This window comes from Meleagris gallopavo, chromosome 5 (genome assembly GCF_905368555.1).
Source record: "Meleagris gallopavo chromosome 5, MGAL_WU_HG_1.1, whole genome shotgun sequence".
NCBI lineage: Eukaryota > Metazoa > Chordata > Aves > Galliformes > Phasianidae > Meleagris > Meleagris gallopavo.
In genome coordinates, this window is record NC_139408.1 from 21,177,578 (window position 1) to 21,200,270 (window position 22,693).

The 22,693-nt window shown below is 39.9% G+C and overlaps 1 protein-coding gene across 1 annotated transcript in view; it reads left to right on the forward strand.

Annotated features, from left to right (window-relative positions):
• HSD17B12 (hydroxysteroid 17-beta dehydrogenase 12) overlaps nt 1-22,693 on the forward strand; it is a 73,163-nt gene that overhangs the window by 43,668 nt on the left and 6,802 nt on the right. Inside the window, exons 5-9 of the mRNA XM_085224594.1 lie at nt 3,313-3,377; nt 4,306-4,350; nt 11,990-12,024; nt 17,055-17,136; nt 21,341-21,406. Coding sequence (XP_085080720.1) covers nt 3,313-3,377; nt 4,306-4,350; nt 11,990-12,024; nt 17,055-17,136; nt 21,341-21,406 — 293 coding nt within the window. The remainder of the gene's footprint in view (nt 1-3,312; nt 3,378-4,305; nt 4,351-11,989; nt 12,025-17,054; nt 17,137-21,340; nt 21,407-22,693) is intronic.

Here is a 22,693-nt window from a genome sequence, read left to right on the forward strand (position 1 = left end):
AAATCCGCCTAAAATCGAGTAACAGTAAGTGCCAGCATCTCTACAACATATTGCACGTAGAGTGGTTGGCTATGGATGCCTTGATTTTCCCTTTCTGAAGGAAAAAATTTCCAAAGAAGCTTTGGGGATTAAAATTAATGTTTATTCTTATCTGTCCTTAAGTAATTGTTAGAGAATAGTGAACCTTTTTACTATATGAGGTACATATCCGAACTGAAAGCTTCTGTCTGTTAGATGTGATAAAGTTTTGGTGATGCATGGAATCGTGGAAATTGGACTTTTTATAGACTTTGGGCACTAAAGCTGTGAATGTGTTTCAAGTTGTGTAAGCTTATTACAGGAAAACGACACTCCTGAAGCTGAGCCTGCTTCTCTCTTTTATTTGCACAAGCACCTTGACTAGAAGCATGGTAAAAATAGCACCAAAATGCTGGAGAGTTGTGTGCTCTCTAGCTGAGCTCTTTTCACCATCTCCTTGCAGCGCTGGCCAGCACAGCTTTACAGACATGTTTTTTCTAACTAAGCAGGACGTTCACTACCAATTTTAGTAGGTTCTCATGCTCGAGATCATCAGATTATGTGATGCATAGGGTTTTTCTTTCTCTAGCTATAGCTGCATTAACCATTTGCCAAAAACCACTTGTCAGTATGATTTTTTTCAGCACAGACTATGGGTACTCTGGAAGGATGATATTTTAATTTCTCGTGGCAATTGATTTCATGCTTTGTTGCCTTATATTTTAAATACTGCAGCTTCTTTGTGGTCTGGAATATAGGTTTTACTGCTCTGCGTTTTGCATGTTTTTGTGAGGGAGGAGTGGGTTTCACTGAGAACAGCCATGAGGGATGGGCTCTCAGGTTACTGTGTATTTTCCTCTTTTGGTCTCATCTGCAGCAATAGCTGTGAGAACCCTAAGTGCTGTAACGCAGTTGCTGGTGACCTACCAGAAAGTATTTTTGAACCTTGCACTCAGACACAGGTGTCTCCACCTATAGAGCTGGAGGTGGGGCTTCTGATTATATAGTTGCACAGAGTTGAACTAAAGTACTTGCGGATTGGAATCCTTGTAAACTTCTTATTTGGAAGCTTCTTCTCACCCACGTACGGAGGCTAAAAGAGTTTGCATAATGTTTTTGCTGTGTGTTCAAAACAGCGTCTGTCAGTGACTTTGAACATGTGCTAGCTACAGCAATATGTTAAACAAGCAGAGGTGGGAAATCTTTCTTTCACTCTTCTTAAATCTCTGTGAGTCTCAAAAGGAGTTAGAGCTGGGCAGTTATCATACCCTGTTCTTATCCGGATCTTCTGAGGTAAAATATGCCTTCGCAAACTGCAAATTGATCTTCTGTAAAAAATCAATAAATAAATCTGTTCCAAACTGCAGCAAAATACGATCTGGTAGAAAAACATGATGGCTAAGGGTGTGAGGGTACATATCTGGGTGATGGTCTCTAGTAGTTGGTGTGAATTTTGTGTGATTATCTTTGTAGCATGGATCATGTGCAGTGTGCTGGTTTTGGAAGAGCAACCAGGGGCAGTCCCAAAGCTCTGCCACAGTTCATGCAAAAATCCTTTTCGGAGAGAGAAACTGAAGAATAGCTTAATTTAGGATGAAAATTAGGAAAATACCTTCTGGCTTGCTCTGGAAATAGCAAGATTTGGACCTTCCTCCTTTTTAAAACTTTTCTCTCTAAATATAGCAAATGTCTGCTGGGAATTTGCCAGACTCCCTGTAAACCTTTGTAAAGGTCGTCCAAAAGTTAAAATTTTAATCACAACCTGACTAATCAGCTAAGGGTTTCCATAAATACATGAAGAGATCTGGGTTACAAGTGCTGTCCTTTGAGAGGATTCCTGAATGAAGCTGGCAGACTTCTGCCAGAATCCCTTCTGTGTGTTGCCTGTACGTCCAGAATGTCTTGTGATGTTTACATACCCTTCAGGTTGGGTGTTTAAACGAGGGCTTTTGGCAGAGGTGTAGGGGCTTAAAAAAAAACCAAACCACAAAACACCCCCAAACCAAAACCCAACTTGCCACAGAAAAAGGGCATCAGTACCATTGAACCTTGTTTCTTACCCTGGTGCTGCCCTAGAGGTGAACAGTGCTGCTGAGCTTATAGAGCACTTCAGGATTCTCTGGGGTGTAAGACACTATAGAAATGTAAAATGTTGCCACAGCAACCAAATGTCACAAGTTTCACTTGCGTAAGATGAACAACAGATACTCAAGAAACGGAGATCCCATTTGCTTGGTTGTTTTGTGTTGTTTATTTTTTGGTCTCCATACCAATATGCTCTATTAAGTTTGAAGAAACTGAGACTGCAGAGCTGCATTGTTCTCTGATGATACCAGAAGTTTAGTGTTACTTGGGGCGAGCCTGGAGGATTAGCACCAGGTTCTGGTCTTAGAATAAAACCTTGCCAGTTGCAAGTGTTGCTCAGGAAAAAATCAGGTTTCAGTAATTAATATTCTTTCAGTTAATGTGAAATGCTGCCGGTGGGGATGGGTTGTGCAGATGCGAGGAGCATGAGGGTATGACTGGGAGAGTGGTGTGCTGCGGTGGATCCCTGAGCTGCGAGCCCAGGGAGGGCAAACCAGGAACCATTTCTAAAGGCAGAGACTCTCTGTCAAAAACACAGGCTGCTTAATGTACGCAGCCTGTCATTAATGTGATTTCTCCTTGCTATGAGCCGTGCCTCCTTCTTCCTCCAGCTTCTCGGGGAGCTCAGCCACGCCTGGGCTCTTGCTGCCACCTACTGTCCTCTGCTCGTCTTCTCCTGTCCTCTTTTGTCCTCTCCTTTTAGGCAGCAGGGTAGTTCCTTCCCAGTGCTCTCCTGGGCCAAAAAACCCACCGTGCAGGTTGTTTTTCTGCACTGCCATAAGACTGAGGAAGGCCTTGGAGCATGTCCCTAGGCCATCCTGAACCTGCACACCTTGCAACACGTGGGGAAGGGGCCAATGTCCGAGATAAGTTTTGAGGGAACTTACTGTTGGATGTTTCTTCTACCTTATTTTTGCTTGATTTGCATCAAATAGCCCCGCTGACTGTCTTGCCAGCCACTGGGAGCTCTTTGTGGGGCTGTGAGTGCTCAGGATGCCAGTGCTCAAACCACCTGAGAAGTGACATTCTCATGTTTAGAGTGGCTCACGTTTTTGTTCCGCAGTTCTGCTTGTATGTGTGTACTTACAGTTAAGCAAACTTGACTAGAAGGGTTAAACGGTTCAAATGCAGCAGTTTTAGAGTGCTACAGAACATCAGTAGTCAAATACTTGAAACAATTTACATAAAAACTATTTGCTTTCATTTCAGTAAACAACGTGGGAATTTCATATTCTTATCCGGAATACTTTATTGATGTTCCAGACCTGGATAAAGTGAGTGATTATTTATTTATTAATTTATTTATTTATTCCTGTTACTTCACAGTGTTCTCAGTGTTTGCTCTCTCTGCTATATGGATAAGGCAAAAGTATTTAGGTTCTGTCAAAGTACCCCCAAAAAAGCAAAGTTTCCTGATTAGAAAGCATTCCAGAAGGGTTGTTAGAGGTTTACATGAGCAACATGATCTGCTTTATTAGGTGGGACGGTCTTTTAAGAGATTGAAGGGATGTAAGTAAATTCATGAGTGGAAGCTGCCTGTTCCAAAACATTGATTGTAAATTTAAGTAGGGCCAGAGGATACATTTTGTACTGTAGAAACAGCTGTGGTTGACTTGAGTACTTTGTAATCATTTGTTTTGAACACTTTCACCATGACTTTGCTTCCAAGCTCCCTGTAGCTCACTGTATCCACTGTAAGAGTCTGCTCTTTGCTTCAGTGTTAGTGTGCATACCTCTTGGGGCTTTTGTTTTGTACACCATCCACTAAACTTTATAACACATATAGCAAACAAATAAAATAAAATCAACCTGATAAATGAACAAAGTGACTAAAACAGTGTTATAAAATGGTGAAGAGCAAAATATAAACATAAATATGTGGACATATGACTGAAATACCAGAATTTACTGAAGTTCACAAATACTGCAAATGGTGTGGAGAACTGCAGTGTCAATGTGATATATGTGTTCTTTATTTGTGTGAGTCCCTAATCAGAAACAAAGTTTGACCAAAGCAATTTGGAGAGTGCTTTGAAAGCCTGTTGCAGCTCCTGACTGAAGCAAGAAGGCGTGGGGTAAAGCTGGATGTGGATGTAGAAGAGTGAGGTTTAATTTATCCCAGCAGTTGCATCCCAGGCAGTATGTAAATCTTGTTCAAATAAGTTAAAACAGAACATAATGCAAATCGTTGTTTTCTTGCAGACGATCGACCAAATGATCAACATTAACATCATGTCTGTCTGTAAGGTAAGCACCCTGCTGCCAGCACTTATTCCTGAAATCCTAATTCAAACAACTGAAGTTCACTTGTCCAAAGCATTATTTTCACCTTCTGGACCACAGATTCACTTTTCATCTTAGTGTAACTCAGAATTTATGTTTCTTGCAGCAGATTATTCAGATTGTTACTGATATACAATTTGTTACAAAGATAATTCTTAGCTATTTAGAAGAGCGTGATACATACACAAAACAGTGTTTATGTTTATTGTTCTGGTCCTTCCTGTAAATCTTTAATTCTTCTCCTTCTGTGTCTGTGTTCCTTGAGGTAAGTACCCTGATCACTGCACATGTAAGGCTTTCATACACTGTTGTGAGAAAGCACAGTTATACTTACTGTGAAATGGAAACCCAAATTTACAGAACTGTGTCATAACTTTTGAAATAAAATGCTTTCCCTTTATGTATATATATATAAAATCTTGTTGTTGGGAAGAAATGAATAGCACTTCAGGCTAAAAAGTGTAACTGTTGCCTGTATTAAAATGAGGTCCATTCACAAAACAGTTTTTCATCCTGATATTTCAAAGCTGAACCATGGCCGGAGCCAATGGCAGCTGCTTAACATGACATAGGGAGTTAATTACTGTGTTAGCAGACAGTGCAGCAGAAATTCCTTGTGATTATTCACTGCTGAGCCTCAATTTTCTCTTCTGCATGATAAAAAGTTTGCATCCCCAGTAGCTGAGGGTTAACCTTTTGCCTCCAAGCCCTAATGTTAGGTGCTTCAAAGGTGACTTGAAAGATTTGCTTTGCTTGCAGCTGTTCTGATGAGGTCAAGTACTGAATTCATTTAGTATGGTGCTCTCAGGAAGCTGAAAATGTAGGTGTCTTGTTGCCATGTGAGTAGGCTCAGGACCTCTGAAAATAAGCCCTCTCTAGGATTTGTACCCCTTAGTTGAACAACAGCAAACAGTGAAAAGCACAGCCCTTGTGTGACTGAATGGTATTGTTAATGTCAGTTTGCTGCTCTCACTTTCCTGTGTATTTATGAGGTACATTAGAACAACTTGTTATGAAGTTAGAAATGTTATTAGTTATTAGTGGTTCTTCTGCAACTTTTCTGCTTAAAAATACAGCAAACCTGACAAACTCCAACTTCTATTAATTGAGGTTTGCGGCCTACGGGTCTTGCTGGGCACCTACAAGATTTGCACCAGGGAAGGCAGTTGTTAGTGGGCACCTTTTTACTGTTTATCTTATAGAAGCCATTTAGCAGACATCCTAAGCCCTCCCCTTCTCCTCCTTCTCCCCCTCTCCCCCGTGTTCACACAGTTACACCAGGTGTAATCAGCAAACTGCTATGGAGTGACACCTGTGCTGTGCCAGCAGAGGGAGTGCACTATTCAGTGATTAAAGGTTTTGGGGTGTTGATCCTCCTTGAAACATTTTGTCAGAATAGAAGAGTTACAGCTGAACTGCTTTATTGTGTTTTTCTGAAGATGGTAGACTGCAATAATTTGAGGTCTACTTTGGCGTGCTAAAATTCTAGAGAGATGCAGCCAGATGATCTTGGTTTCCAGAATGAACTAGTGCTGCTTTGTGGCTTTTCTCTGCGTTTATAATCAGTGGTGTTCAACTGCAGTTAGCAAATGTATGATTTCGTTTCTGGTAAATTTTGTGTTGTGTCAACCTCTTCACATTATAATGTGGTTGTCCCCACGCATGTAAAAACTTATTATCTAGTTTCATGAGACCTAGTGTATGTTAGTGCTTTTCAGTTTGTTTGAAAACTTTCCTTGACCATGAGCAGCTCGTGCTACTGGGTATAATCGCAGTCTGAGCATCAGCTTCCAGGCTTGAAAATGTTCCTCTTGCATGAGCCTGTTGTGTAATTAAACAGTAGGCATGCCAGATGCTTACTGTTTTGGGGAGAGGAGCACATTAGAGATATGTACCATCTGTAAGTCTTTTTTTCCTTTCCCTTTTTTTTTTTTTTTTCTTCAGAAGAACCCATAGAAATAGAGGAAAAAGTAATTTTAGGAAAAATCTGTGTCCTTTCACTTAGGTTTTTGGGACAGAATCCCATAAGCATTTAGTTTGGTGTGTAGTGGAGATATCACCATATCACCTCTTATGCATATGTTTAGGTCTTGTTTTTAAAAAAAATAAAGTGAATCTCCCTTCTTGCATGATAAACTCACAGGATAAAGTAACAGCCTGTTTAACCTTTTTTTCAGCAGTAAAGTTTCTAATGCAATGTAACTTCCCCTAATGTTTGAGAACACGTATCCTGTCACAAGATACTAAGTACGTGAGAAACAAATGAGAGTGTGTTGTCTCTGTTTGCAGTATCACAGTATGCTAATTGCATTGGGAGTGTGGCATAAACGTGTGCTCTGAAAAATGAGTGGGACTAAATAGCTGAGGGGGTGCTGGCTTGGCGCTTGATTAAGCAAGGAGCTGAATTGGTTTGAAAGCCATTATGTTGTAGGGAGAATGTGGTTTTCAGGCTTACAGGCCAGTCTTCAGTTGGAAATTGGCATTATTAGAAGAAGGAGGTGAGTAAATTACATGCACCTACATGCCTTGATGTCTGTGCTAATCTTTGTCATCATTGCCTTATTTATGTTCTATACTGAGTGTTAAATATGAAAGGACGATAGGCCTGCGAGATCAAGATTTTTATTCATTACTGCATTTGAGAGTCTTATAATTTGCTTAAACTTAAAAAAAAAAAAAAAAAAAAAAAAACATAAATACTCTATGTTGAACTGAGATGTGGTGTCAGTTGCCTCTTAGTGGAAGGTAAATTGCATCAAGTTCTGAACACCTGACAAGACAAGGGAGCAACTCTAAGCAATGCCAGAGAAGTCTAAAGTGGAGTTTGGGAGAAAAACAAATAGCAACCTATGCAAAACTGAAAGTAGGAGGAGCATCTAGCCTATCTGAAAAAGGGGACAAGTACTTTTGTAGACCTCTCCATGGAATGGTTGCGTTTGTTGTTTATTGGAAAGGATAATTTCAAGCAGAAAGTATTTCTGGGGGAAAGGCAATGCTGGCTTTCGAGAGAGTGTGTGTGTGTGGTGTGTGTGTGTGTGTGTGTGTGTGTGGTCAAGGGATAACTTTCACATTTATATTCAAAGTCATAATGGAAGGGGGAGCAGATGACTTAGCCAAGAAGATAATGCAAGTTTGTAGCAGAGGAGCACAGTTGCCAGTACTTGGAAGGGAAGTAAGTGTACTGTGAAGTTGGTCATGAGTAGCAGTGAAATGGTCCCGAGGGGGAAATTAGATGCTGCAGTTTCCCACCTTGCTGACTTTGAACCTAAGAGCATGATACACAGCTAAGTTGGACAAGGAAAATGTGGCTCTGAGAAATACATTCCAGTGGTGAAAGAAGCACTTAGGATTTAGGATTTTTCTTCTGAGTACAAACAACAGTGTGAAATTTAAGAAAATCTAGTTATGTTGGTTGTGGGAATTTTTTTGCTGGTGGTGTTTTTTTTTGTTTTTTTGTAGATTTGGAGTTAAACAAGTACAGATTCCCCATCTTGAAAGTAGAAAAGAGGGAAGTGCTTAGCTGGGGAATTGTACTTGGAAACTGGACCCTGGAAGCTTGGGATTCTAATTCAAAAAACTTTCCTAGAAATGTTGTTCAATGGAAAGTCACTGACAATGGACAGGACTTGCAGCATATTAAGTTCATAGTTTGTATATCCTTGTATGTGCCCTTTTTGCTTACTGACTTTGCCACAAAGATTATTGTGTTATTTTCTGACATGAGTTTTACCCCAAGCCACATGAGAATGGTTTGTGTTTGTAAAAAGTGGCAGGTACGAGCTGCATGAAGAAATTATTTTTGAGATGCATTATAAGAACCTAACAGTAGATACTGATAATAGCCTTCATGATCAATCTAACTAATAGTGCAGAAATACAGTTCCCTGCTTCTTTTACAGTAAGACCTGCGTGTGAGTTGTGCATGGTCACAGTGTCAGCTATTTGTGAGATGGCTGAGTGCTTATGTGAGTCAGGGCTGTATTATTTTTATCTACCACAACGAAGGAACGAGACACCAAACTCTTTGGTGATTTTACTTAGAGATTTACCTGTGTGTATGCGAAATTATTGAAAAACAAGCAGAAAAACACCAACTACTAGTATTTAACAGTTGTGTGCAATATGTTTTACCAATCTATACAAGCTGTAAAGTATTGACAGCTTCTGACACCAAGAAGTCTGTCTGGAGCAAATTTTTCTGGCACATACATGTACATACATTCACACTCTGCTCTAATTCAAGCTTTCAGAAAGAAATAAGAAATTTGTATGAGTAGGCAGGTTTTCTATAGCTTAATGTCTGGCTACTCTGTCTGAAATTACCTTAGCTTTAGACTCTTGGAGCTTTCATGAGTTCAACTACAGCACGTGTATTTCTGTGAAAATTAGTATTTCATTCAGAAAGCTGGAGTGAATTCAGTATCCACCAGCCAAAGGCAATCTTAGGATAGTTCCCAACCTCTCCTTTAGTTTTACATCTTGCACTTTGTCCCTTATTAGATTGCTTTCAGAGAAAGAAGTATTCACATAGACTTCTCCCATGTCCAGCACATAAAGTCCTGTGGACTCAGACTTGTAGTGTATTGGTATTTATTAAATTGACATTATTGCAGAACTGTATATCTATAAATCAGACCAAGCAAAACATTTGGATTCTTTATCTGGGACACATGTATTCAATTATACATCTATTTATTGTTGAACTGCTTATTTTGGAATTCCATGTCTGTAGTTGTAGCTGTTGAAGACAAGGATGTTAACCAGTTTGCCTCTTTTGGATAAAGATCATGCAAGCAATTATTGGACACAATCATGTGTGGTAAAAATTCATTTTTGCTAAAGCTTATTTTCTTTGAATTAGTGCTGGAGCCATTTTATGTATGTGTACAACATAGAGATTTGCCAGATAATCTGAAAATGCCTACAGAATGCTTTGCCAGCGTTTTTACAGTAGTGCTCTTGCATTACTGGAACAGCCTTAGTATGTACTTGGCTGGCTGAGGTGAGACTGACTCAACGGGCTGCCTTCTGTTACTTAGTTCTTTTCTTTAAAAAAAAAAAAAAAAAAAAAAAAATTTTTTTTGCACAAAGATACTGAATATTCATGTATCTCTTTTGACATGTTGCAAGATGTAAATACAGACAGGAAAAACAGTTTTGCTTTTTTTCAGCAGATTTTTGAAGTTCTCTCAAAATACTCATTTTAATGGAGACAAATGGAGGTAATGTTGAATATAAAATCTGGTTTTACCATTCATGTTTTCCGAGGGTGGGGATTTGCTTGCCCATCCAGCTGAACTTTGGACACAGATGGTGTCCAAAGCTGCAGAGGAGAGCGTTTGTGATTTCCACTTGTGTCGTGTACCAACTGTAATGTCTCAGCTGTCATTGGCTTCATCGTTTCTTAATTTGTATCAATCAAACATTAATCATTGTAGCTTTTCTGTGTGTACTCTCTCACTGGGATATCAGTAGTGACCTGACATTTTGTAATACGCTAAGTTAGAGCTGTTTGGTGACTTGCAGTCGGGACTGAGACTCTAAATGCATGAGTGGGGACTTATCACAAAAGTTTCAAATTTAGTTCCCTCTGTGTTACAGTGGAGCTGCTGTACTAATTTTTCAAACCATTTTTGGGTTGCCTAAGGGGAGGCAATTACAATCCATGTCCCCGTGTCAATCTGTGAGAATTGTATGCAGCATTATCTTACCCTGATGGGCAAGATGCAGTATGCCACTTTTTGCCAAGAGATCCGTGGTAGAGATCATAAAGCTTGTACCAGAATAAAGATCTGCCATTCTTCAGCCAGTTTTAAAATCAGCCAGAATCATTCATTATCTTTTAATATTAAAATGGGTATTTCCACATTTCTTTTGTAGTACTGGTGTGTGAGAAAGCTCCTGCATAGCTAGAGTTAGTTTTGAAGTCGCATTGAACCTGGTTAGCTCGGTGATGTTTACCACCTCAGGAAAAACTTAGTTTGACTTCTGCAGCAATGCTGGAGGTTGTGTGTGCCAACAGCCCGCGCTATGACTGTAAGGTCTGCTCAACGCCTGCTGGTGCAGTGCCCTGTCATAGCTTTCATGCAGTGTATCTGATAGTCTGATAGTTCACGATTAAAAAATAAAATCAAAACCAAAACCAAATCCCACCCTATGTAAGTGTTCATGCAACAGTAATACTAACAGTAAGTCAGATTTTTTCTTTTAATTAAAGTGCTTACAGATGTTTTGTTCTCCTCTATATGCTGTTTTAGCTTCATGTTTTAATCTGTTGAGATAATTTAATATTAGTGGGAATACTGCTATATTTTGGTGTCATCAAGCATTTTGTTTTGTTTGGAAAATATTTTTGTTTAAAGATGTGAGAAGTGATAATTTGTATTTCTGATCTGTCTTTGGTGTCAGTCATGATGCTTACAAAAAGGGTTGGCTGGGAGCAGGGTAGTATTTGGCAGAAAATGAATTTTGACAATATTATTTTTTATAGGCAGCAATTTTGGATCATTTCATAGTTAAGGATGGTAAAAGTATTAGAAGGACTAGTTTTTCTTGCAAATTCAAAATTCATGTAAGTTTGGGTCAGTGCTTTGTTTCCTTTGCCAGACCTGCTTGATCTGCGCTTGGGAAGCTTGTTTTAGGATTACAGCTGTGGAGAGTCTTTCAACTGGCTTACAGATGGATTGCTCACAGCCATGGTGAAGGCAGAGTCTGCAGAGCAGTGAGGAAGTTTTCCTCAGCACAGGGCAAATTTTCTTAGTGCAGACACCTGTGTAATCAGCAAAGTAAGGTGTAGGGTCTTAAATGCTTTCTGTATGCAACATAATATTTATAGCAAGCTGCTGAAAAACTAGGGCTATTGAGAACTTGGTACCAAAGCTGCGCCATAGAAGCTCGTTTTCTGTTCTTCTTATAGTAATGCTTTTACACAAAAGCAGCCCTTGGTCAGAAGCAAACTAAACTTCTTTTGCCTGCCTTCTTAATAGCAGTGATTCTTACTATGTTAATGCTGGTAAGCTTTATGTACTTTATTCTAAAATAAAGGAGATATGTTGGAGCAGTGAGTTGTATTGACATGGTTACCAGAGCTAGAATACTCTAGTGCTTTTGTCCAGTGTTCTTGCTGCTCCACAATTTATTGTTGTTGTTTGTTTGTTTGTTTTTAATTTAAAATCAGCAGTTTTGACTTGCTAAAATGCATTGGCATCGATGGTAAATTTAGTCAATCATAAGAAATATAGATGTCTTTTCTGGGGAGAAAAAGATCATACACATATCATAGTACTCTGGTGTTTCCATCTTCTTTAGAAGCCATGGATGCTACAGGGTGGTGGAGGCATTTTTATTTATTCTTATTGCACTTATTGTACTTATGCTGCTAGCTGGCTCGGTTCACCAGTTTCAGTACACACACTGCTTGACAGAGCCAAGTTATCCAGGTAGAATAAAAATAAACTGCCTACGCAAAGTATGGTCTCTGCTTCCCCGAGCTGTGGCTGGGGTGGAGGGGGTGGCAGCTGCTTCTGGGAGGAAGGGAGGCTTCCCTGTCGCTGACTGTGTGGTGCCTGCATTCTCAGCCATCACGAATGTTTTCTTTTTGCAGATGACACGATTGGTGCTGCCCGGCATGCTGGAAAGGTGAGTCACACTACCACTATCCAGACAAAGTCATCATTATTTATAGGGGAGAATCCTTTCTTGAAAAATTCATTACTGTGACTAATCAGCCTGGTCTCCATGTTTTAATGGCAGAGTAATGCTGGGTGAGTCACGCTGATGGTGCATGAATCATCAGACGGTGGAAGCCTTTTCCACTCGATTCCCTTTTTATTTTTCCTCTCCCTTCTCCACTGTTGTGGTGATTCCTTTTAGAACAGAATTAAAAAGCCCGTCTGACTCATCAGCACTAACTCAACAACCTGCTATTCTGAGGGGGTGGTTACAGTTCCTGGGAATAACCTTCTTAAGGCTATTTCTCTAAGTCATTGTAAGTAAAATGGATGCAAAGAGCATGTTCTCATTATACAGTACGAGGTATATTGAGGAAAGTCTGTGATCATTTGGTGAAGTAGAATTGGAGACCAGCTCTTTAAAAAAGGAGTTAATGCACACCACTGTCACTGCTGGGAGACGTGTACTGACTTCCTAGGCAGCTCCCGGGTGAAACTAAAGGCACCTAGGTTTGGTGTGGTCCCTCCAGGCTGTTCTCTAGCTGGTGTTGACTGCTGCGGGATGTTTGCTGTCTGCTGCAGCACGAACCCTGGCTCACTGTGGATTGCTTTAGGTTAGAGTTGAGCTGCACTCACAAAAAAAAAAAAAAAAAAGGCTGGAGCGGTGGGGCCCAGGTAAACCTCATGAGGTTCAACAAATCCAAATGCAAGCTCTTGCAACCCTTACTACAAATACAAGCTGGGAGATGAAAGGATTGAATACAGCCCTGCCTAAAAAGACCTGGGGGTACTGGTAGATAGGAAGCTGGACATGAGCCAGCAATGTGCCCTTGGAGCCCAGAAAGCCAACCATATCCTGGGCTGCACCACAAGAAGCATGATCAATAGCTCGAGGGAGGTGATCTTCCCACTCTGCATGGTGAGGCCTCACCTGGAGTACTGCATCCAGATATGGAGTCCTCAGTACAGGACGACATAGACTTGTTGGAGGATGTCCAGAGGAGGACCACAAAAATGATCCAGGGGATGGAACTCCACTCCTACCAGATCAGGAGAGAGCTGGGGCTGTTCAGCCCGGAGAAGAGAAGGCTCTGAGGTGACCTGATAGTGGTCTTTCAGTATCTAAAGGGGAGCTACAGGAAAGAAGGAGACAGACTCTTCAGCAGTGTCTGTGGTGATAGAACAAAGGAAAATGGCTTCAGACTTCAAGAGAGTAGAATTAGGTTGGATGTAAGGAAAAGGTCTTTTACAGTGAGGGTGGTGGGGCACTGCAACAGGTTGCCCAGAAATGTGGTTGATGCCTCATCCCTGGAGACTTTCAAGGCAAGGCTGGACAGGGTCCTGGGCAGCCTGATCTAGCTGTGCTCCCCTGTTCGTTGCAGGGGAGTTGCACTAGATGACTTTTAAAGATCCTTTCAACTCTTAAGGATTCTATGATGATATTGAGGAAGGCTGCGTAGGACTGTGCATGATACTCACTGTGGTATTACCTCCAATGCGGATACTGTAGTGAATAATACAGTAGGAGCATATATTTGGGGCAAACCTCAAAATATGACTAATTAAGAGGGGGGGGAAAGTTTTTTTTCTTGTATCCTCCCACAATCTGGAAATCTTCACTGCAGATCAGGGTTCAGTTATGCTAGTGTTACACAGCTGAAGAGCAAGTATTTTGCATCTAACATGAAGTTTCTTCTTGGGTACAAACTGTCATGGCTAGTGGCCATTCTGGGAGTGGCCATCTAGCACATCAGATTGATGGCAAGCTTAGACTCATTAGTTGAGGAGACAGTTTGGAGATAAGAGTGGAAGCAGAAGAGGAGGTTTATTTCATGCAAGGAAACTTGATTTAGAAAAGAGAATTCCAGAATCTAGGAGAGCTGGTTATTGATATTTCCTGAGGAAGATGGAGCCTAGACTGAAGATTGCACTGTAATGATGGTAGTTAAGGTTCAGAAGTCAAATGTTATGCCTTGTCCAGGTCCTCTACATGTAGGCAATGGCATGTGGATTTTGTGAAAACATTGTCCTTCTGAAGATGGCAACGTGACCAAAGCCATCCTGCCTTGTAGGGATTTAAGGTACTGTCAATACAAGCTTTTGGAACTTTGGAGCTCTAACAGTAACTTTTTGCCTCAAGGGCAGTGTGCTGAGCACTTAGGGTCACGCAGTGCACCACTGCATCTTGCACCTACACTGCATGCTTTGACTGGGGGTACCTAGTGATTGGCTTGATGGTGTTCCTCGGTAAATGCAGAGCTGAGCGGATGTGCTTTACATCCAGGTCTGTTAGCAGAAAACTCAGCAACGTCTTGGTATGTCCCTTACTTCTTATTTTTGATGAGTACCATAGCATCAGATGACTGCCATTTTTGGTAATGGCATTTAGACACTTCTGTGGCTCCTCTCCTGTGCTCTGGACTCTCACAGTGACCATTCATAATCTGCATCTTCCTGTCCACTTAAATGAGCAGTTCCTCTGTCAATGTTCAGGCAGCCATCTAGGTGAGAGACTTTGCAGAACCGAACATCCAGCCTCAACGTCTTTGGGCGCACAGCAGCGAACTTGGCTGACTGTTTCTAGACAAACACCCAACTCTGGTGTTTACTGCTGGGGAAGTAGCAAGTGTCTAATGACATTAGGGAGGAAGCGCTCCTTCCATGGCGTGCAGCTGGAGCGGGCGCTGGTTGCCGCGGCAACGGGACGGCTAAATATAACTGCAGCCGCGGGCTGCAGTGAGCAGGGTGGGCTGGGTGCGGCCTGCTGCCCTCGGGATCCTCTCTACAGCGCTGCTGCTGCTGCGCTGGGTTGGAAGCGATTGGAAGTGTTTCCCTGGGTGCCCGTGCACCCCTCTGTGCACGCTTCTTGGTTTTACAGGGGAGTCTTCTTGATCCTAGAAATGCTTAACCCTCATCGAGTCCTGTCAAGCTTCATCCTCTGTTACGTGTTGTGATGGCGACTCCTCCAGCATGAGTGTGGGGAGAGCACTGCCTTCATCGCGTCTAGATTTCACAGTTTTTCAGTTCATGTCATCTTCCTATTTGCATTATGGGAGGATAAATCGAGATCTTGATCTTTGTTATTCATTAGTCTTTATACTCTTGTCGTGGGCTCTTCTTAATAGTCTCTTAAATATCTAAATTGAACCCTTTCACCTTGCTCACCTACCAGGGGTTTTTTCCTCCTTTTCTCCCTTCTCAAACCATCAGGTTCTGTCCTGTGTTGGGAGGGACAGAGAAGAATTCTGCAGTCTTGGTAGGACTTGGATGCGATGGACATGTCCCTGCCATTCCCTGCCCGTCTCCCCTTGGGCTGCTTTTGGTGACAGTTACACAACCAATTCCTTGGTGACTTTAGTCGAATTCTTCAAGGGAATGGAGAGTTGATGTAGAATACTGCAAATGTGATTAATTTACATTATTTTCTTTAGCATGTGCAGTTGGTTTTGTTAATATTGATTTTTCAACAGCCATTCCATAGTCTGCTCACATAGCCTTCTGAGCTCTATAAAAAGTTCCTTGTGGTATTCTCCAATATGATAATCTCTTAAAAACTGCATGAATACTCATTTCACTGCTAATCCCTATCTGAGCTCGTGGATAAATATCACAAGCACCACCTGTCTCGATATGAAAAACCTCTAGCATCCACTGGTAGCCTTCTGCTGTTGTGAAAATTCATGATGAGTTTGTAGCCTTATTTTCTTCATACCATATATTTGGATCCACGTTACTACTTTGTTTGACTAGCAGAACCTTGCAGGTAACTCTGGAACTCAAGAACATCAGCAAAAGTGTTTGAAGACCTCAGTGATTATGAAATGTTTGTTTTCTGTCATGTCAACTCTCATTTCTAGAATTAATTCCCACTTGTATCATGGCAGAGGCCATGAATCTGTTGTCACAAAGAATAAAAAAAAATTTTTTTTTTTAATTGTTGCTTAAGCTCAGTTGTTTTTAAGATGGTTTCTTAATTCATTGTGGCAGCAGTGGCATAGGCTATGCGTAGGTGAACAAATGTGATAAGAAACTTGTGAATCTACAGCAGCTGAGCTGTGTGATGACCTGTGTGCGTGTTCTTTCTCTGCACGGCACACAGAAAACCTTATGGTGTGTTCAGGCAAACTGGCTGAGGTCTGCTGTAGGGTAGGAAGAAGCAGAGGCAGCTTTCCCTGTATTGGACAGTCTGCTATCGCCCTCTAATACCTTATTTGCCCTAAATTTTTTAATTAATTCTGATTTCTACATGACACTGAGTAACAGGTCTGCTTTTGTACGTAGAACTAGTCATAGAAATGGACATACTCAAAATAGTGGACTGGGAAATCCAGGAGTCCTAGTGTCTGTCCTAGTGTCAAATGCTTTAGAAGTGCTTGACAGAGCTGGTGGTAGCTAGTTTCAGGTACTCTTAGGTAACTATTATAGTGGAATACCTGAAATATTACTGTAACACACCTCTAACTTAACTCTTCTGTAGTCATCCACTGCATATCTTCTACTCTGTATTAAAATACTGCTGTATTTAAGTAGTAGATTCAAATGCTTGCTATCTTAAAGATCCATCATGAAGGTAACACTTGGAAAATATGTAGACTTATGACAAAAGGAGTTATCAAAGTGTAATCCACGTAACAAACTTGTCATTTCTGCCAGCTTAACCCAAGGTTTAAAAGTTGCCTTCTGAATTCATGCCAAATTCTCTTGATTGATTTTTGCATAGTTGAGTTCAATAAACATATACTGGAGCTGGATTCTCTTGCTGTATTGACCTTGGAGTTATTCCTGATTTATACTAGCTACTTGAATATTTACATTGTGCTTGAAGGCATATTAGTAAATTTCAGTTTAGAATTTGATTGAAGTTTTTAAACACATCTTAATTATCTCAATTGCATCCTAAAGATTTTCTTAGGACTTGCAGTAATTTTATGAAACATGAAAGGGTTTTTTTTTTTTATTGTTGCTGCTTATTTCATTGGAATTTATCTTCACTTTCAGATCAAAAGGGGTAATCTTGAACATCTCATCAGCTGCTGGGATGTATCCAACTCCACTGCTCACTCTTTATTCTGCAACCAAGGTAAATATTCTTTTGTACACTGAAATCAAGTGTCAAACGTGAGCCAACACTACAGAAATAAATGTTTTGGTGTCCATCTAGTGGTGCTTTCATGAACTAAAAGTTCTAACTTAAAATTTGCAAATAGTGGAAACTGGAAGGTCAGTATAAAAATGAATGCAGAGGCTTGCTGGTGTGGAAACTACTATTCTATATATTACATCACATGACGATTTTATATACTGCATCATACACAACAAAGGGTGTTACTGTACCAAGTGCTCTTAATGTGAGGTTGAGGAAAGATGCTGACAAAGTTTAATACAACTTCTTATTTTTAGATGTTGAAGCAAGTCTCTTTATCTAGTCTTATAGAAGACAAATACATATGGTAAGGATGTATGATATATATTTAAGTAGGATTCTTCTCGTGCTTGCAGGAAGCAAAGATTTTTCTTTGGTTTTGATTATTTGCCTTAAGTTTAGTGCTTCAGTTAAGAGGAAAAAATAGAGTTCTAGTGCGTTGCCAGTACCAAATAATTATCTTCTCTTGAGCTGCTGGCCATATGTCCTGCTAATGTAGCCTAGTATGTAGTTTGTTTGTCTTGCAGTGGGTGGATTATTGGCTTACCTTCTCCCTAGCAGCCACCATAAATTCCAGGTTCTTTGCAACAGCACTGATCCTTAGCCAACAAGACATGGGACTATCCTACTTGGTATGCAGAACTTTGCACTTCGCTCTGTGCCTGTCAAGAAATCTCATGAAGTTTAACAATCATCAAGTTGAACGGGGTCCCTCTGGACTGAAGCTCTGTCGTGTCAGCCACTCCATCTAATTTTGTCATCTGCAAATGTGCTGAGAATGTAGTATGTGCCATCATCTAGGTTGCTGATGGCAGATATTGAAGAATATAGGCCTTGGTATTGATCTGTGAGGTTCTGTGCTTGTTACCAGCCAGATGTCAAGCCATTAATCACAGCCCTTTGAGCCAGGTGGTCCAGACAATTTTCTATCTATCCAGCAGTTTGTCTTTTCAGCACGTATCTGCTCAACTTCCAAATGAGAATGCTGAAGAAGATGATATCAAATAAATGCTCTCAAGACATACAGTATATTATTACTCTAAATCTACATTTCATGTTAAATTTATTGCTCCGCTTTCTCATTGTGTCATCTGGAACAGTTTTGTCTTTCTGAAGCCAGGGTTAGTTTTATTCCCAAGGTATTTGTATGAGCTTCTGAAATGCTCAACTAAAAGATCTCCTCTTAACACCCAAAGGCAAAACATGGGTTCACAGTATACATAACAAAACTAAGTGCAAGAGGTATATATGACATGATATTCAAACAGTATAGCACTGTAGTTTTATTTAGATACAACTGACAATTGCCTTCAATACTTAAAGAATTTCAGAGTTTAACCAGAACCTTGATTGAACATAGGTGCTTTCAGTCAGTGGTATTCATGTCACAACAGACCTGTGTTTCCTTTAAACTCTCAGCTAAATTTTCATATATCAAGAGAAAAAGTTAGCATGCTGTTTTATTTACACTGAAGAAATATTAGTGCGAGTAAGGGATATTTAAGTTCAGAAATTGTGAAAGCTTGAATTAGCTATAGCTGATAAAATTTGCACTTGAAATAGCTATTTTCTGACAGCACAGTTCTGATTTAATGTGAAAGGTCACTTCTGTTGTGGCATTGCCTTCAGCTTTATCAAATGATGTGAGCTTCTGATTTTAGAGATAATATACCTTAGGCTGCTTTGCCTAGTCTTTTTTTCAATTAGAATCTCAAATATTCCTCCCTTTCTCCTAAGAAACTCAATTACAGGCTAAGTAATCTGCCTATTCTCAGCACTGCTCATCTTCTACCATAGAAAGATTAGTAAGCATGAAAGTGACTCCACTAATGTAGCTATAGAAAGACTGTATCTGCAATTTCTAGGGTTTTTTCCTCATCTATATAGAGGGGTTTTAAAGTATAGTATCCTCTGGGTCTAAGTCAATGGCTTTGGCTAATCGTCAGGAACATAAGCAGTCCAAGTCTTTAACCTTCACGTGGAGAATTCCGTATTAGATGCTTTAAAAGGAATCATATTCCTGTTTTTTGACAGGCTTCCCTATCTACCTGCATTAATACCAGTGCAAAGTGAAAGGTGTTTTTTTCTTTTCCCACTATTTCTCAAGTATTTGGATTTGTTACTAGATATCCAAGGAGAGGAAATTGGTTCTTATGTGCTGCGTTTATCTGCTTATTCAGAGGATTCTTATTTGGAGATCATTCTTAGGACTTCTTAAAGCCATAGGCTATTGGAGCACTTTTGAACATCTGGAGGTAAAACAAAAAAAAAAACAAACCCAACTTGTCTTGAAATGAATTCATTGAAGAAGGAAAAAATCCAGTGTTTATTTGGAAACTGGAAGTTGCTTGTTCCTTCTCATGTAAAACAAACTTTTCTTTATTGCAAAGCTCGCGCTGTAGAGATGACTCTCTTTATACGGTCTCTCCATATTTGAAGCAGAAACTGATTTCAGGACTGTCGTGGAAGTAGCTAGATCTTTGAATTATCAAAGCACTTTGTGATTAACAGAATATAGTTTGTTTGTTTATTCTTAATAGGTTACTGATATACTCTGCTGTGCGATTATCACACGTACATCTGACAATAGCATTCAGAGCCTGCACCAAACCATTTGTGCAAACATACAAGTTCCTCATATTGTTGCAGTAGCATTGCTAGCTCACTGTAATCCTTGCTGTTATGTGTGATTTTCAGAGACTTGATGCTGAGTACTGTCTTTCATTAAGAACTTACACTGGTGGGGAAAAGAGAAAAAGAATAGTTGTGCAGAAGATAAGCTTATTTGATTTAATGAGCCTACTTCCAGCTGGTACATGTAACTTGAAGATGAAGAATAAAAAGACGTATCGGCTACGCAGCAAAATCTATTTTTCTTTCAGATCTTAGGTGTGCTTAGAAAAGTATAGAAATAGTCCAGCAGCGTGGGAGTGTTTCTTTGCTTTGTGCATTGGCTGACTACAGTAGGAAGGTCTTAATAGGGAAAACACTGGACACTGCAAACTTTAAGCACTGGTTTCAGGTAGAACTTGTGCTAATCCACTAATGACATGGCCAGCAAAAGAAGATTGTAAAGTAGGTGCAGTATTAGAGCTTTGCTGCTTGTTCTGGCACTGGTCTGAAGCAAAAGCTGCTATTTTTAATAGCCTTTTTTTCTCTAGAGCTATTTATTCTTCCAAGTAGTCTTTTCCACCCTTAATGATTCTGTGATTCTCTGTGGTTCTTAAATACTTGAACAGGTTTATTTTGTATTTATTTTTGCTTCAGTTACGGGTGTGGTAGTTTAGTTCCTTCAGCCGAGGGCACTGTTTATCCTACTGAGCCATATCATTTTTCTAGAACAAGAAAGGATAGAAGAACATAATATTTTGTTTCGTTTGATTTGGGGAGAGAAGATGGTTTAGAAGAAAGGAGGAGGGAATCTGTGCTGGTTTGAACTGCTGAGTAGCCTTGGATTATTAGGTCAGTACTTTTGTATCGAGGTGTGAGGTGTGCATCTTTGGAGTAAGTGGTAAGGGAGAAGACAGCAAGTGGGCCTCCAGTTATGGTGGTGGTGTATCAGATGTGACAGCAGGTTCACATATCTGCCTTTTAGCCCTTTTGCTTCCTTCTTTAAATATTTGGTCTTGAAAATTCTAAAAACTTCCAGGAGTTTGGAAGACAGTTTATGGTAGCGGACTTTGAGACTTGGAAAAATATCATCATAGAATGTTCTTAGTATTCTTAAATATTAAAAGGCAAAAGGTATTTAAACACGTTTTAAAAATCACGCATAGGAGAAATTCAAATTGCTCTTTTTAAAAGAAGTCTAAGGAGATGACACGTACAGTGAATAATGTGAACTCGGTATTATTTTCCTTTTTTAACTGGACTTTATGTAACAAATCTAGTTCATCTTCCTTGTAAATTAAAAAGGGTTTTATTTGTTTAGATAGTCTCATTTCTGTAAAAATGCTTCGTAAGCGTGAGGTTTCTATTGAGATGACATTGCTGTAATCTGCAAAGTTTCTTTGAAAGCCTGAGGTTTTTCACTTTGAAAACAGGAGTTATAAATAGTAAATCAAATATGCTTACATAAAGCTCCAAACGATAGCTTCCATTTTAATGCATAGCATACTGCATATTTCTCTTTTCTCTGTAGGCTTTTGTGGATTACTTCTCTCGAGGCCTCCATGCAGAATACAAGAGCAAGGGCATCATTGTGCAGGTGAGTAGCTTCTCATGTAAGCGTGGTTACCACAGCAACATTGGTGTCTTGGTAACAAAAGGAAATCAGCATATTCTTTTATTCATGAACATGACACAGATTAGGGATGAGGATTTCCTTTGATCCTATTATCTTAAGTTACCTGAAACAATGCATCTTGAAATAACAAATATATATATCTTACCTAAAGTTGGTAATCACACTTTTAAGTATAATGCGTTCCAGAAGATTGTGTGCTACTCTTTAAAATATACCCGTACAGCTTAATTTTCTGGAATCTACTTTTGAACTGCTTTCATACAGATATTGAATAAGCAACTACTGAAAAAACTAAAATAGTGGCAGTCCCTTCCCTACAATGTCAGTGAACCAACTAGTAGAAGCATGGTAACAAGAACAAAAACCTTAGACTCCTCGTGTGTAATAGGCTGATGTAGATTTTTTTCAGAACTTGATTTCCATGTTTCTAGTGAGTTTTGTTTTGTCCCACTTGTTCACATTCCATGGTTTTTTTAGGTTTTTTTTTTTCCTTTGTAGATATGTAAGAGCAAACCAAGCCAGTTTCTCGGCTCTATAGGGATTTTGCATTAATATTAGTGTTTGCTTCTCAAGTGCAGCTGAAGTTTCCAGGCTTGGTTATGGATCACAGCTGCTGAGTTCTTCATTACTAATTACATCTGTTGCTCTCAAGAGCAATGATCAGCCTTGATGAAAGTGGTGTAAGATCTTACCTGTACTGCAGAGACAATTGTGAATCTTTTAATATTCAGTTAGGGATCATATGAACAGTATTAGCCCACGTCCATTCCTTTGTCTTTTCTTCCCTCCTATTCTGTGCAGTGATTTTCAAAGCCACCCGACTCCAGGGGCACTGTGAGGAGTAAGGAACAAAGATGCTTGTCTAATTTCTGCAGTCATTAAGCGTGGGAGTGCGGCTCTTCTTGTTGGTATTAAAACATAAGGTTTTAAAACTCAAGGCTATATTACTGTTTGACTTACTGGATTTTTTTTTTCCTTTCGACTGTATTTATTGAAAAGAACTCATCATTAGGAAATGTCCTGTCCCAATTCCTGAGAGGATTGTGTTAGACTGTTAAGAAAGTTACTGGGTGAGCTATTCCCATGCGGTCTCTGACCATTCGATGGCAGCCCTATTTAAACCTATATTAAACACCTTAAAGGGTGCTGTTTATTTTGGGGCCAGTTAGCAAAGGGGTGAGAGTAAGCTAGCAAAAAAGTAGTTCCTGAGAGCATTCTAACCACTGTTGTTCTAGAACTTCTTGAGGT